The 14932-nt window shown below is 47.0% G+C and overlaps 1 protein-coding gene across 5 annotated transcripts in view; it reads left to right on the forward strand.

The window, feature by feature from the left end:
• Positions 1-14932, forward strand: part of shank1 (SH3 and multiple ankyrin repeat domains 1) — a 112044-nt gene that overhangs the window by 44886 nt on the left and 52226 nt on the right. For all 5 annotated transcript variants that reach the window (XM_005468988.4, XM_019358400.2, XM_005468989.4 and 2 more), the window contains exons 3-5: positions 10259-10462; positions 11017-11088; positions 11459-11567. In XM_005468988.4, coding sequence (XP_005469045.3) covers positions 10259-10462; positions 11017-11088; positions 11459-11567 — 385 coding nt within the window. The remainder of the gene's footprint in view (positions 1-10258; positions 10463-11016; positions 11089-11458; positions 11568-14932) is intronic.

A 14932-nucleotide genomic window follows, 5' to 3' on the forward strand; every position in this document is an offset into this window, starting at 1 on the left:
GTAGCTTGTGACTTATGGAAGTTTATTGTATTTTCAAGAGGAAAAGTGCATAAATTTAATGTCTGTGATGTAGACATCCTGAGATCCACAGAGGACCTCAAGTTTAGAGGGTCATTTGAGTATTAAACACAAGTGTCACAGGGATTAGATGCTCCCTTCTAAAGTTTAGCAAAGTGAGTAAAATAGATGTGCTGTGGAGGTAAACACAGACGACACGAGAGCTCTCGATTAACACTCGTCGTTTATTCTCATCACCACAGAACTGAACTCTTTTCCCTCCAAAACATAACAACAACACTTCCTGAGGACTGGGTGTGAGTGGAGCCCTCCAGTGGTCCACCACACATGCCCCCCCCGAACACCCAGTAGGGTCATCCCCTAGTCCAGAACCCTTGCCTTAATCAAACGGCCAGAACGGCTGAACCGGGGAGGTGGAGAGCCGGCTGAGGGGAAACGTGCCTGAGGACCAGGCTGGCATGGGCGGCCAGGAGAAGCTGAAGATAGCTCGGGCCCTGCCAGGTGGGGGGTGCTCCCAGAGGAAGAAGCAGGGTTGTCCAGTCCAGTGGAAGGCGGGCGGCCACGGCGGGGGGCCTGAGCCGGCACCAACTGATCATCCTGCAGCACATGTGCCGGCTTAAGTCTGTCAATAGAAACAGTCTCCTGACGACCCCCAAAGTCCAAAAGGAAATGCTTCCGGCCCGGTTGAATAACCCTAAAGGGGCCGTCATACAGTGGACGCAGCGGAGGCCTATGAGCGTCATGCCTGACGAAAACAAACTGCGAAGAGTCCAACGACCTCGGAACAAAGGTGTCGGGCAGACAATGGTGCACTGGGCCAGGAAGAGAAAACGAGTCTCTTGGGGGACGGAGAGACAGCACAGAGGGAGCGAAGCACGGGGGTGGGCTCTCGGGCAAGAATTCCCCGGGGACCCGGAGGGGCTGACCGAGGACAAGTTCAGCCGGGGAAACCCCGAGGTCTTCTTTAACCGCGCAGCGCAACCCCAGTAAAACCCATGGGAGGCGGTCAACCCAGTTGCCATCTGTGAGAGAAGCACGGAACGCGGCCTTAAGCGACCGGTGGAAACGCTCGCACATCCCGTTGGCCTGCGGGTGGTACGCAGTGGTTCGGTGGACCTTGACACCCAGGCCGTCAGCCATGGCAGACCAAAGCTCGGAAACAAACTGGGGGCCCCTGTCTGAGGTGATGTCGGCGGGGGGACCGAAACGCGAAACCCACGTTGACAAAAATGCCCTGGCCACTGCTGCAGCTGTAGTGGACGCCAGAGGCACTGCCTCAGGCCAACGGGTTGTGCGGTCCACCACAGTCAAAAGGTGCGTGAAACCTTGTGACTGCGGCAGGGGACCAACCAGATCCACATGTACATGATCAAAACGCCTCCCTGGAACGCGGAAGGATTCGAGGGGCGCCTGTGTGTGCCTATGGATCTTAGCGCGTTGGCATGGGATGCACGCCGCTGCCCATTCTTTCACCGATTTACGAAGGCCCGGCCAAACGAACCTAGAGCTGACCAGCTTGACCGAGGCCCGGACGCCTGGATGAGAGAGGGCGTGTACGGAGTCGAAAACGCGACGACGCCACGAAAGTGGAACTACAGGGCGTGGTCGGCCGGTGGAAACGTCACAAAGCAGGCTAGGCCCGCCGTTCCACACGGGTCTGTCCTCCAGTACAAGGCCCGTCTGCTCAGACCGAAGGGCAAGGACGTCCGGGTCCGCCCGTTGATCAGCGGCCATAGCGTCAAAGTCTATGCCAACGTAAACGGGAGAAACCAGCGCGCGGGATAGACAGTCGGCCACGCAGTTGGACTTACCAGCCACGTGCTGAATGTCAGTTGTGAACTCGGAAATGGCTGCCAGCTGGCGCTGCTGGCGCCCGCTCCACGGGTCAGAGACCTTGGACATCGCGAATGTCAAGGGTTTATGATCAACGTAGGCGGTGAAACTCCGACCCTCGAGAAAAAAACGAAAATGCCGGGTCGCAAGGTGCAGGGCCAGCAACTCCCTGTCAAAAACGCTATATTTGCGCTCACTGTCCCTAAGCGTGCGACTGAAAAAGGCAAGCGGTTGCCAGACACCGGAGACCCGCTGCTCCAAAACTGCGCCCACCGCCACGTCCGACGCATCGGTGGTCAACGCGATCTCCGCCGATGGAAACGGGTGGGCAAGCAGGGCGGCGTTTGCCAGCGCGGCCTTGGCATCAGAAAACGCCTGGATGCGTTCAGGGAGCCAATCAATCGGGTCCTTAGCAGTTTTACCTTTCAAGGCAGCATAGAGAGGCTGCAGCAGGTGCGCGGCTCTGGGGAGAAAGCGGTTGTAGAAATTGATCATCCCCAAGAACTCCTGCAGCGCTTTAACGGACGCGGGACGCGGAAAAGCCGAAACGGCCCGGACCTTGTCCGGCAACGGAACCACACCGTCAGCGGAAATGCGGTGGCCCAAGAAATCCAGAACCGGCAAGCCGAACTGGCACTTGGAGGGGTTGACGATCAGGCCGTGTGCCGCCAAGCGCTGGAAAACCTGATGCAAATGTGACGCGTGCTGACTCTCAGAACAGCTGGCCACCAATATATCGTCAAGGTACACGAAGACGAAAGGCAGCCCGCGCAAGACAGAGTCCATCAACCGCTGAAAAGTCTGGGCGGCGCCTTTCAGGCCGAACGGCATGCGCAAAAATTCAAACAGGCCGAAAGGGGTAATAACGGCGGTTTTCGGGACGTCTTCGGCGCGCACGGGAACCTGGTGATACCCCCGCACTAAGTCAATTTTAGAAAAAATCGAGGTGCCGGCGAGGTGGGCGGAAAAATCCTGTATGTGGGGAATGGGGTAACGGTCGTTCTCCGTGACATTATTCAAACGGCGAAAATCCCCACACGGCCGCCACCGACCGTCGGACTTGGGCACCATGTGTAGCGGAGAGGCCCAGGCACTATTCGAGCGCTGCACAATGCCGAGGCGCTCCATGGCGGCAAACTCTTCCCGAGCGACGGAGAGTTTCGCGGGGTCGAGGCGGCGCGCGCGTGCGAACACCGGGGACCGACCGTCGGAATATAATGTTCAACCCCGTGCTTCGTTGCCGTGTTTGAGAAATTAGGAACAGTCAGTGAAGGGAACTCAGAGAGCAAACGCTGAAAAACATTCCCAGAAGTCACCAAATTAGCCCGATTCAGGGGCTCGATGGCGCGAGTGAAACAGGGCACTGAAGAAAAAGACTGGGCGTCGATTAAGCGTCTGTTAGCGACATCGACCAGCAGTCCGTGAGCACAAAGAAAATCAGCGCCCAAAATAGGAACAGAGCTAGCGGCAACAACAAAGGTCCATTGGAAATCCCGACCATGAAAACAAACAGTGACGAACCTTTCCCCGAACGTTGCGATGGGAGAGCCATTAGCCGCAATGAGCTGCGGTCCGCAGCCCGCTGCTAAACTGTCGGCGCCGGACGGGGGAAGGAGGCTCTTCTGTGAGCCGGAGTCGACCAGGAAACGTCTCCCGGAGCGCGAGTCTTCTATGAAGAGCAGCTTTTCTTTGTCGCCAGCGGTCGCGGCCACTACAGCGCGCTGTCGGGTCCCATGTCCCAGGGTAGGAAAAACACAAGGCAGCAAACAGCGGCGCGCTCTGGGGCCAAAACGCTGATGGTAGAAACAGAGGTCCCGTCCGCGGTGTGGCTGCGCCGCGACCTTTGCCGCCAGCGAAGGAGCGGACACGTCGGGGCAGGTCAGCGGGGAAGTAGGAGGCGAGGCTGGAACTAGGTCGTGATCGTGGAAAGCACGGGTAGCCAAGAGAATACGGGGGATCCGCGTCCTCAGCCAGGGAGCGATAATCCTTCGTGCCCAGGAGTGGAGAGTTGGCGAGGCCGGCTCTCACGGCCGCCGGCAGCTGTCGGAGGAAGATGTGGGCGAACAGGAATCCCCCGTCGTCCGGACCGAGAAAGGACAGCATGCGCTCCATCAGTTCGAGAGCCGTACCGCCACCCAGGCCTGAGAGGGAGAGGAGCTTCTCGGCTCGCTCTGCGTCGGAGAGGGCATAGCGCTGAAGAAGCAGCTCCTTAAGGGCGGCGTACTTCCCTCGGGCAGGTGGGTCCCGGAGGAGAGGCAACGCACGACGGGTGGCTAGCGGGTCGAGAGAGGCCACCACCTGGTGATATTTCGTGTCGTCAGCCGAGATGCCACGAAGGGCGAACTGAGCCTCCACGTGCACGAACCACGACGGGGGATCGTGAAGCCAAAAGTCCGGCAGCTCGAGCGGCACAGCAAACGCAGCCGCAGCCGGAGGCAGAGGGCTGGCGGCTGCTGATGCATCCAGAGCGGAGTCGGTGCCACCATCGGACTGCAGCATGTTCGAGTCAGGGGTCACCAATGTGGAGGTAAACACAGACGACACGAGAGCTCTCGATTAACACTCGTCGTTTATTCTCATCACCACAGAACTGAACTCTTTTCCCTCCAAAACATAACAACAACACTTCCTGAGGACTGGGTGTGAGTGGAGCCCTCCAGTGGTCCACCACAGTGCTATTTTATGCCAAATAAAAAAACAAACAAACGACCACAAGCTGAACTCCCAACAAAGTAACAAATAGCAAAGAGCGAGTGACTCAGATCGCCTTTAATTTCATATGACCCTCACTGGCATTTTGTCCCACCATTTAATAAAGTAAAAACATGTTTTTTTGTGGATTTATGCAAATGTGTTTAAAAAATCAAAGCCAAACAGACATCTGCAAAGCACTGAATAATCTGAAGGAATTAGCTAGTATGTGTGTTTGGTATTTAAGTCTTTGCAATTAGACGCTATATTATCCTTAAACATAGAGATTTCTACACCCAGCAGAGGGTGCTCTAAACACTGCAAGTCTGCAATTGGTGGACAGATTAGGCAGCTGTCAGTGTTGCAAATCCCAGATGCAAAAGCATAGTGTTGCTTTTGTTAATGTTGAGCAATACAAAAATGTGTGTAGGATTGGAGGATCAGTGAGAAAACTGAACTAAGCAGCATTTTGAAGGCCTGATCAGAATAATAAATGGGCGATGCCCCTAATTGGCTGGTTCAGTTAGAAGCTAGAGGATCAATCATTTTCCTGGAGGCATACAGATCAATAAGTAACACGGCTGCCTCAGTAAAGTCTCCAAGCATCTAAAAACATTTTAGGCCAAAAGCAGAGTTATTATAGAAATGTGTTTTATGATGATAATCAGTGTTTTATGATCTAATATTGTTATGGTTGACTGTGGGAATATTCTTCCTCTGTGATAACAAAATCCTTAACCTTCATTCCCTCATGCTGTGATTGTGATTCATTTTAAAGTGTTTGCTGCCTTCCTTTGATGGGACTGTAAGTGCAGTGTGTAGGTTGTGTGTGTGTGTGTGTGTGTGTGTGTGTGTGTGTGTGTGTGTGTGTGTGTGTGTGTGTGTGTGTGTGTGTGTATGAGAGATAGAGAAAACTAATCTAATTCAAACAGACACACCTCTTCATCCTCCTGCTCCCTCTCACAAACTCAAAATCGAAGGCGTTCGCCTCCCTTTTACTCTGTTCTATTTCACCACGCTGCTGTAACACACACACACACACACACACACACACACACACACACACACACACACACACACACACACACACACACACATGGACGCACAGACGCACATAAAATCCCATGCACACTGATGCACATCCTCACACACAAATGCACGCACACCTTCCCAGTACCACATCTCCTAGGGAACACAAGGATGTCTCTATGGCAACAAGCAGCTTGCTCCACTAATGAACTGGTTGCCGTGGTGACCGGGTTGGCTGTGCGCGAATGGAGACACTGAATAAAATAGAGGGAGAAAATGTTGTGTTACTCCTCTGCACAGAACCCCCCCGTGCGGGGTTTTTATCTCCTTTTCTTTGTAGGACACGAACAGTCACACAGAAATGTGTGTCAGTGTGTGCGTGTGTGAAGAGATTAAGATGAGTGACAATTAATGAATGAGTGTAACGTGTTACACGCAGTGCTGGCTGGAGACTCGAGCCCATGCAGAGGGCCTAATGCAGCAGTACGCAGGCATCCTTGCAGCTGGCTGTGCTCTGCGTGGGCCGGCCGTCCTGCAGCTGCTGCCTCAAGGTCAGAAAGCAGCCCAACTGCACTCTGGGCAATAAGAGGGAGGCGGGAGGGGAGCAGTGCCAAAAAACCTTTTGTCAGCCATCTGTGTAGTGAGTTACGCTCCACTTTGCTGACTGAGCTTCTAGGCCGTTATGCATTTGGCCATTCACAACCCCATCGGAGACACTTAAAGCTGCACCAAACTGACATTCATATCCCAGACTGAGACCTCTGGGAATCACCCGATTTACTCCGGCGCTGTCTCCCCCTTCTGGATCAGGGGGGCACCGGCCTCAGTGTTCTGCAGCCAGAGAGAGCATACACTGTCACAGAGCTTGATCTCATGACCCCTCTAAGGCATCCAAACAAGCATTTCTGATTCACTAAAGGATTCTTGCAGCGTTTTTACTGATAAACGATAATTGTGTTTCTCAAATAGCCAGAAATAACAGGAAAATGAATACAGCACAGATTTATTACCTTAACTACGCATGGACCAGTAGTCACCAAAAATCTCATTATTCAACAAAACCACACAGAATTGGACCATCTGCATAATAACGCATAATGCATGCAGCACTGGGAGTTTATTTACTTTTTTAAAATTTTAATTACAAAAAGAAAAAGCTATGACTGCAAGGCTAGTTCATGTTTGTTATTAGCTTACCAAACACCCACTTTAAGCCGGCAAATAGTTTATGCAGCAGGAGAGAAGTATATTTATAATCTTTTTACCCAGACAGATTAAAAAAAAACAACAGATTTCTAGTCTAGTCTAGTCAGATATATGCAGTTTATAATTATACATTTAGACCTTTCACTTTTTTCAAACTCCTGTAAACTTCTCTTTCGCCTTACTTTCCTTCATATATATTTAATGTAAGACTGGAGAACGCTCACATTAAACATGGTCAACTTTTCAACAGAGAGGTCAGCATATGCACAAGTAATCCCTGTGAGCCAGGCTCAAGCTGCTCTAAACACCACAGTTCATTTTTGCACCCTTGGATCTGTGCGACGTCTGTCAGGCACACAGCTCCATCACATTCAAGAGAAAGTGAGCTTGAGGGGGGGGTGAGGGGGGGCTAAAACAGCTTGTTTCAGACAGAGTAGGAGCTCAAGGGTGCCACCGAGGACCAATATAAGATACATAAGAATTGTTGTGAACTCATTTAAAGGCACTTCAAGAATAAGAATATGGAGGTGGGAAGAAGAATAAAATAAAACATAATGAAAATTTAAATCCTTCATTAAGAAAACATTCAAAAGTTTGTAGTCTCTTTGGCAGTCGTTATTTCTTCTTAGAACAGCTGGGTTATCCAAAATGCTTCTGGGATAAGTCTATAAAGGCTGTGCACACCTGGATTTGGGCAGTTCCTCCCATTCCTCCTAAAAGATCCTGTCAAGCTTTGTCAGATTAGATGGGAACCATCTGTGAACTGCCATCTTCTGTGTGAATTCATGCTTCATTTTTCTGCTGCCTGCTCTCACTGCCATGCTTCACCGTACAGATGATCTTAGCCAGATGATGAGCTGCACCTAGTTTTCAGCAGACACAGTACTGGGAGTTCTGTTCAGTCCAGAAAATCTTTATCTTCATATTCTCAAAGTCCTTCTCAAAGTTTGTTAAACTGCAAGCAGCCTGTTGTAACATTTTTACTTTAGCAACCTATTGATGAAATCCTGCTGAGGTGATTGTTCTTCTCAACCATCATCTCAATCTCTGTGGTGATCTTCTGAAGACTTGTTGCGATCTTCAGGCCCTGCCCACTCACTCAGTTTGGCATCGAATCTGTGGGGAGTCTTGTTTGTCCACAATTGTTCCATTTCACAGTTACTGACGCCACTGTGCTCTTGGGACACTCGAAGATTTGTACAAATAGGCTGAAAACCCTTCCTCTAATCCATGTCTCACCACATTTTTATCATTCAGGTCTACAAAGTATTCCTCAGACTTAATAAGTTATTTCATATCCATCCATCCATCCATCCATCCATCCATTTTCTTCTGCTCATCCAACTCAGGGTCACCTGGACATGTCACCAGGCTGTTCCATGGCAGACAGACAACCCTTCATACTCACATTCACACTTACAGTCAACTTTGAATTACCAATTAACCTAACCCCACTAACTGCACGTCTTTGCAGTGCTTCACAGGGCTAACACAACGGGACAGACACATTCACACCTATGACCACCATTTGACCTAACATGCCTGCACAGAACTCGCACAGACACGGGGAGGACATGCAAACTCCAGGCAGATCAGCCCTGGCCAGATGGTGGATTTCAATCCACGTCCTTCTTGCTGTGAGGCAACCGTGCCACCCATATCTTGATATACAGCATGAACCATTGACAGTTATCTGTCCAGTATAGTTCAGTCTGCCACAAGCTGACTTCAGTCAAGTTGTTCACACAAATACTAGGATGTATCTGACCACAGTAGCAGAAAAGGGTCTGAATACTTTTGTAAATGTTCAATTAGTCATTAAGACTTACTGACTGTAGACTGGCAGGGAAACAGAAGTTTTACATATTTGATTGTTGCAATGACGCTTGCAAAAAGTGAGAGGAAGGAATAGTTAATGCTGACAGACCAATCCAGTTTGCTGCCACGCTGGTAGTAGCTAGGCCAGGGATAGGATAAGTCTAATAAAATGTTCATTTTTCCCACCACATCAAAAGGTTTTTTTGTTTATTAATAGGAATTAATGAGTTGTGTTAATGTTATCACCATGTCAGCAGTTGGATGCGTGTTTAAATGTCTGAAATTGCTACATAGATATGTAACCCAAAATAACAAGGCTGAAGCCAAACAAACAAGAAACACAGTGCTGAGTGGATGGAGAGGGAGAAAATACTAAGGCATCCAGCTCTAAATGCTCCAGGGAGACTGGTCAGGTCCTTCAGTTGTGCTGATTAACTCACTAACAGGAAAAAGGGGCAAAGCAACACGCAGAGCGAAAGAGGGCGAACAACACACAGCAGGCCCAGGCAGGGCAGGAGGGCCATCACACCAATGGAAAATGAGCACTGAGAAGCTTAACCTGCTCTTAACTTCTGTATAGAATAGAAGTTTGTGTTTTCAATATTAGTTTTCATTTAGTTACATATTTTTATATTCAGACATGGGATAGAGCTACACCCAGAGGGAAGAGTGCTTGTCTGCACTGTAGTTCAAATCAGTAATTCTTGGAAGACTAGTCTGATTTCTTTATCGCGGAGCAACAGCTTAATAGTTCTAATAAGAGTTACATTATGTCCTAATACAGGAGGTCAAAAACAGCTGTGGTACTGTAGCTAGTTGACATCTTTTTGTTGTTCTTTGTCATTAACAACAAATATATTGCAACTGTTTAAGATTCAGTCCTAATCAGTTGTGTTAGTGAAAAGTAACTAGTACCAGCAGGTGAAACACTCGGGCAGAAGTTGGGCTGTTCCTGGTTTTGAAAAGTTCCCCTGATTTTAGTTCATCTCATTTTTCCATTAGTTACTGTTCATTTTAAAGGCACAGATTAACAGGCCACTTCACCTCATATGATCAGATTAAAGTCCTCAGACAGATTTATCACAGTTTATACACTTTTGTCAGATCAATAATAATAATAATAGTAATGGATTGCATTTATATAGCGCTTTTCAAGGCACCCAAAGCGCTTTACAATTCCACTATTCATTCACTCTCACATTCACACACACTGGTGGAGGCAGTTACAGTTGTAGCCACAGCTGCCCTGGGGCAGACTGACAGAAGCGAGGTTGCCATATCGCACCCTCTGGCCAACACCAGTAGGCGGTAGGTAGGGTAAAGTGTCTTGCCCAAGGACACAACGACCAGGACAGAGGGCCCGGGGATCGAACCGGCAACCTTCCGGTTACAGATGAGCTTCTCAACCCCCTGAGGCACGGTCGTCCCCTGAATATGTTTCCATTTGCTTTCTACTTTTTAGATTTATGTGTGTTTAGTTGAATCTTTATCTATTTTAAAATCAGTTTTGTTAACTTGTTTATTACATGCATTTGATTGTTGCCGTGTTGAATCTGTATCCAGTGTATATAATCATCCTGTATGTCCTCTTTTTCAAACCACAACTGTTCTGAGAATATTTCACCTAAGCTAGCTTCAATATTTACTTTGGTGTCTCTTGCAGAAATGTTTGCGGTTTAATCCAGATGCCACTGTGTGGAAGGCCAAGCAGCAGGTGCTGTGCTCCCTGACCGAGTCTCTGCGAGATGTCCTGAACTATGGTCTGTTCCAGCCTGCCACGGATGGCCACGATGCCAAGTTCCTGGAGGAAGAGAGGCTGCTAAAAGAGTACCCACAGTCCTTTGAGAAAGGTGTACCATATTTGGAGGTAATAAGTGATCCTCTTATTGACAGTTTCATGAAACATTTCTGCTTCCGTAGTATTACACAGAGTGTAATGTAGCTGTTTGCCCACAAGATGTCACTTTTGTGCAATAAAACAGATTCTGATTTGTTTCCCATTAACAGGACTTTAAAATAAATCAGAAATAAGTCAGAAAAGTTTAATTACCTAGGCTAATTAATCTAAAGTTCATGCCAAGCTGCTGACTATTTATGAGATCTTATATTGTTTGTCACCCAGCAAAGCTGCTAGTGCATGATACCATTAAGTAAAAGTAATTATTATTATCATTAGTTTTTACTTATGTTTTCCAACTTTTTAAGCTAGAGAGTATTTAAACTGCTGTGATGCCAGGCTGTTTCTTCCTCATTTCTTTTCTTCGGTGCAACAGAAAAGAAAGCCTGGATAGAAAACCAGATAAATCTTCTCCAGGCTCTATTTTGTGGATCTAGGCCAAAAGCCAAGAGAATTGAGGACAAAGGCCCTCTGTGTTAGGATTAACTCTTGGTTTCCTTTCTCCTTTTCTGTCACTGGTTTAGTTTCGTTATAAAACCAGGGTGTACAAACAAACAAATCTAGATGAGAAGCAGCTGGCCAAACTGCACACTAAGGTATGAAACTTCCAGATCGCTAATATGTGATATGTGTTACAGTATGCATCTCCACGTTTGTCTAAGTGTCACTAAGCATGCAGTGGTGCATGTGTACATCTGTGCAGATGACCCATTTATGCAGGATGCATTTGATTGTTCAGTAATGTTTTATATATGTCAATTTATTGTATTGAAATAAATAATTAAAGCTTAACTTAGACAAACAAACCAATGACATAAAATTGACAAAAACCCTTTTGTCAATTGTAAAATCTTTTCCTGAACCTGCTTTTGCAGTTTTTATTTTCACCAAACTATTCAATTTTTTCTGAATATTTATCAGTTACACATGGGAGGTTTTTTGTTTTTATTTTTTTTTTACATGTAGGCCAGCCTGAAGAAGTTCATGGATTACATTCAAACCAGCGCTGTGGACAAGATGGCCAAGTTCTTAGACAAGGGCCTCGATCCCAACTACCAGGACTCTGACACTGGTGGTAAGGAGTCCTTCCACTCCCCCCACTGCACACGAGCACTTAGTTATTTTATCTGCAGAGAGCAAATTTTCTCCTGTTACAGGGATAACATTTAACAGCTGTCATGCAGCCCAATTTAAAAAGGTGCTTCACAAGATAAAATAAACACATTTATAAAAGAGGTTCAAGAGATTGGTGATGGTCTCTCTGTTACAGTCAGCCAAAACAGGAACTCCAAATATGCAAGCAGCTAAGATAGCACAAAGATAGCCAGCAGCTATGGAACCTGAAGCTCTCCTGTATGGACTCTTTAAACTGTTTTCAATTCCTCCCCCTCTGTTTTCTGCCCTCAGCTCTGCAGTATGTTGGCCTAACACTTTGTGAGGGATCTGAGCCAGTGCTGTTCACAATTTTGGTGGCTTTTCCTAGATCCTGTTAGTGCTCAGGGGGGCACAGCAGACGGCTCATTTACAGTTTGGGTGTGCTGCTCTGTGTCGCTCCAGCCGTTCGGGGAGCAAGTGTCAAAACACAAAACACAGCCTGTCATCATGGGTGTGAAACACGCTCCCAGCGCACAACACAGGGGGGAGACAGAGAGCCTCGATGAGCCTCGCTCACAAACATGCTGTTCCTGTACTGCATTCGTGGTTTTCAGTCAAGCTAAAGTCTACAACAGCTATCTAAATGGGCTGGACCTCAACTCTTGGCACTTATTTGAGCAGATATTTTTCATTTCAGTGGTCACATAGAAATGAAGAGTGAAAGGTAGGCCCTGGAAAGGTTGCCAGTAAATCCGGGTTTTACCCTGAAAGATAGAGATAAGGACAACCACATACCCTCACGTCCATACCAATGCCAGTTTAGAAATCAGATGGAATTAAAACTGTTTAAAATGTCTGTGGCGTTTTCCCCTAAATACAGTTCTTTTAAAAAACATCCCCCCCGCCCCCCCGTAAAAGTTACACTTTGTTGTTGTTTTTTTTACCATCTTTGCTGGTCTAGCATATCATACACTGAACAGAAGCGCAAGCGTGACCATTTTCCATCTGTTTCGTGTCCTGGATACTCTCATCATCCTTTAAAAGAAAAGAAACAAAGATTTTTTGTACAAACTGCAACTTTGGATGATCCACATCCAGCGCACTTTAAAATATTAATTCCATTCATTCATTCTCTTCTGCTTATCGTTATCAGGGTCGCGGGGGGGCTGGAGCCTATCCCAGCTACCAAAGGGCGGGAGGCAGGGTGCGCTCTAGGACAGATCGCCTGTCTGTCGCAGGGCCACTTTAAAATAGTGTTCATCGTGTCTTGAGGAGAAACCCTTCTCTTACTTTGCCACTAGGATTAAAAAAACAGTACAGATTATGTGTTTTAAGTCTGATCAGTAATTCTGCTCTTTGGGAGATGAAATCCATCATCTTCTAAGCAGTAGTGAGAGCTAATTAGCTAATAGTGCTGTTGTTTCAGGGTCATCCTATTCAAGGTTCTGAGGCACAGTAATCTTTTCTATGACTGGGCTGAAAAAGTGTATTTTTAGTAGAGTATGTCTCTTTAATGCATGTGATTTAACCACTCCCTGGCATTTTGGCTAAACATGAAAACTCATCCTTTGTTCAAATCTATTGACTGGCCACAGCGTTTCCATGTGGAGTTTGCGTGCTCTCTCTGTGCTTATGTGGGTTCCCTCCGGGTATGTTAGGTTAATTGGTGATTCTAAATTGGCCATAAGTGTGAATGTGTCTGTCTCTCTGTGTTAGACCTGCTGCAGATTGTTGACCTGTCCAGAATGTTCCCTGCCTCTTGCACAAAGGCAGCTGGGATAAGCTCCAGCCAATCCATGACCTGAATTAGACAGGAGGAAGAAAATGGATGGAGGACTTGTTGTTGGAGCCTAGTTTCTGTCCTTCTGCATTAAACTTTGTGGAATCAAACATAGTATATGATTCTGTGGTTTCAAGAAATGAATTGAATGAGATTTATTAGCTTAACTGAATTTTGTACAAACTGGATTTAGATTTGGGGGTGTTGAAAAAAGCTGTTTAGAATCAGTCAAAGTCTGCGAAGTGATATCCTTGTGTGATATCCTTGTGTCTTGAAATAGCTTCTCCTGCTTTTTGACTTTGTGGTTATGTGAAGGTATTTTGACAGGAAGTCCAGGAACAGTGAATGCAGCATTAGTCCTATGCAGACAGGGCAGAGAGGTGATAAAAAGCCTGCAGAAAGAGATATATCCAACCTTGTTAATACTTTTTTGACCCCTTTGTCTCCTTGAAACTCTCTCTGTGGGCTTCCAGAAGCCTTCATTAGGACATGAAATAATTCTGCCATAATTAGCCTGGCCCCGGCCAGGACACACACTCATGTCGATCTCTGCCAAGGAAACTCATAAATGGGTATTCCCTGACTCATCCTGACAGTATAACTTCAGAGGAAGCGCAGTCAAAACATTTCCCCAAATTGTTTGAACCTGAGATCTACAGAAAGTGTTCAGTGATGAAAGCCTTCAGTCATTTTCAGTGATGGGAATAACGGCGTTACAAGTAACGGCGTTACTAACGGCGTTACTTTTTTCAGTAACGAGTAATCTAACTAATTACTATTCCTATCGTTACAACGCCGTTACAGTTACTAACAAGGAAACGCGGTCCGTTACTATTTTTCAACAAACAGACGGTTGAAGCTGTGTTCAGCTTACCGCATCTTATATCAGCTGCACGGAAGTAGCTGTAAGTAATCTGGACGCTACAGCTTTAAGCAGCTGCGCGCTCCCGCGGACGCTAATCACGATCACTGTCTAGCACAACACCTGGAGCTAAGGAGGCAAAACAATCGAGTGCTGCTGTTTGACTGAGGAAGAATAAAGTAGTCGTGGTAAGTCAATCACGTGACCACTTAAAGACAAAGCAACAAGGTGCCAGTTTTTAAATTGTGGCGATAGGCCACGTAAAACCAGAGTCGTGATAAACAAGATATATGCGACGTTTTTTCCTCAATAGTTTCGCCACGTTAGCGCTAGCAAGCACTCTCTGCTTATGAGCAAAAAAACTAAACAAAACAGGGGAAGTTTTAGGAGTGACGTCGAGAGAGAGAGCAGAAAAAGAGAGAGAGCGAGTTTTGAGATGTGAGATTTGTGACGTTTAGCGTGTTTGGAGTGTGTAGTTAATGTGTTGTCTTGTGTAGTTAGTGTGTAGTGTTGTGGATAGTTTTGTGTTGTGTGTCAGAACAATGAGGCGACTGCTGTCTCCAGGTAGAAACAGCAGTGATACACCTGCTGCTGTCAGACCTGCAGGTATCAGGCTGTGATGTTCTCCTTTATAGTGCACACAAACTAGTTTTTGGAGTGGCACAAATAATTTGTGTGGCATCTTATTGAAGAACAGCTGATT

This window comes from Oreochromis niloticus, linkage group LG4 (genome assembly GCF_001858045.2).
Source record: "Oreochromis niloticus isolate F11D_XX linkage group LG4, O_niloticus_UMD_NMBU, whole genome shotgun sequence".
In the NCBI taxonomy this organism is placed as follows: Eukaryota; Metazoa; Chordata; class Actinopteri; order Cichliformes; family Cichlidae; genus Oreochromis; species Oreochromis niloticus.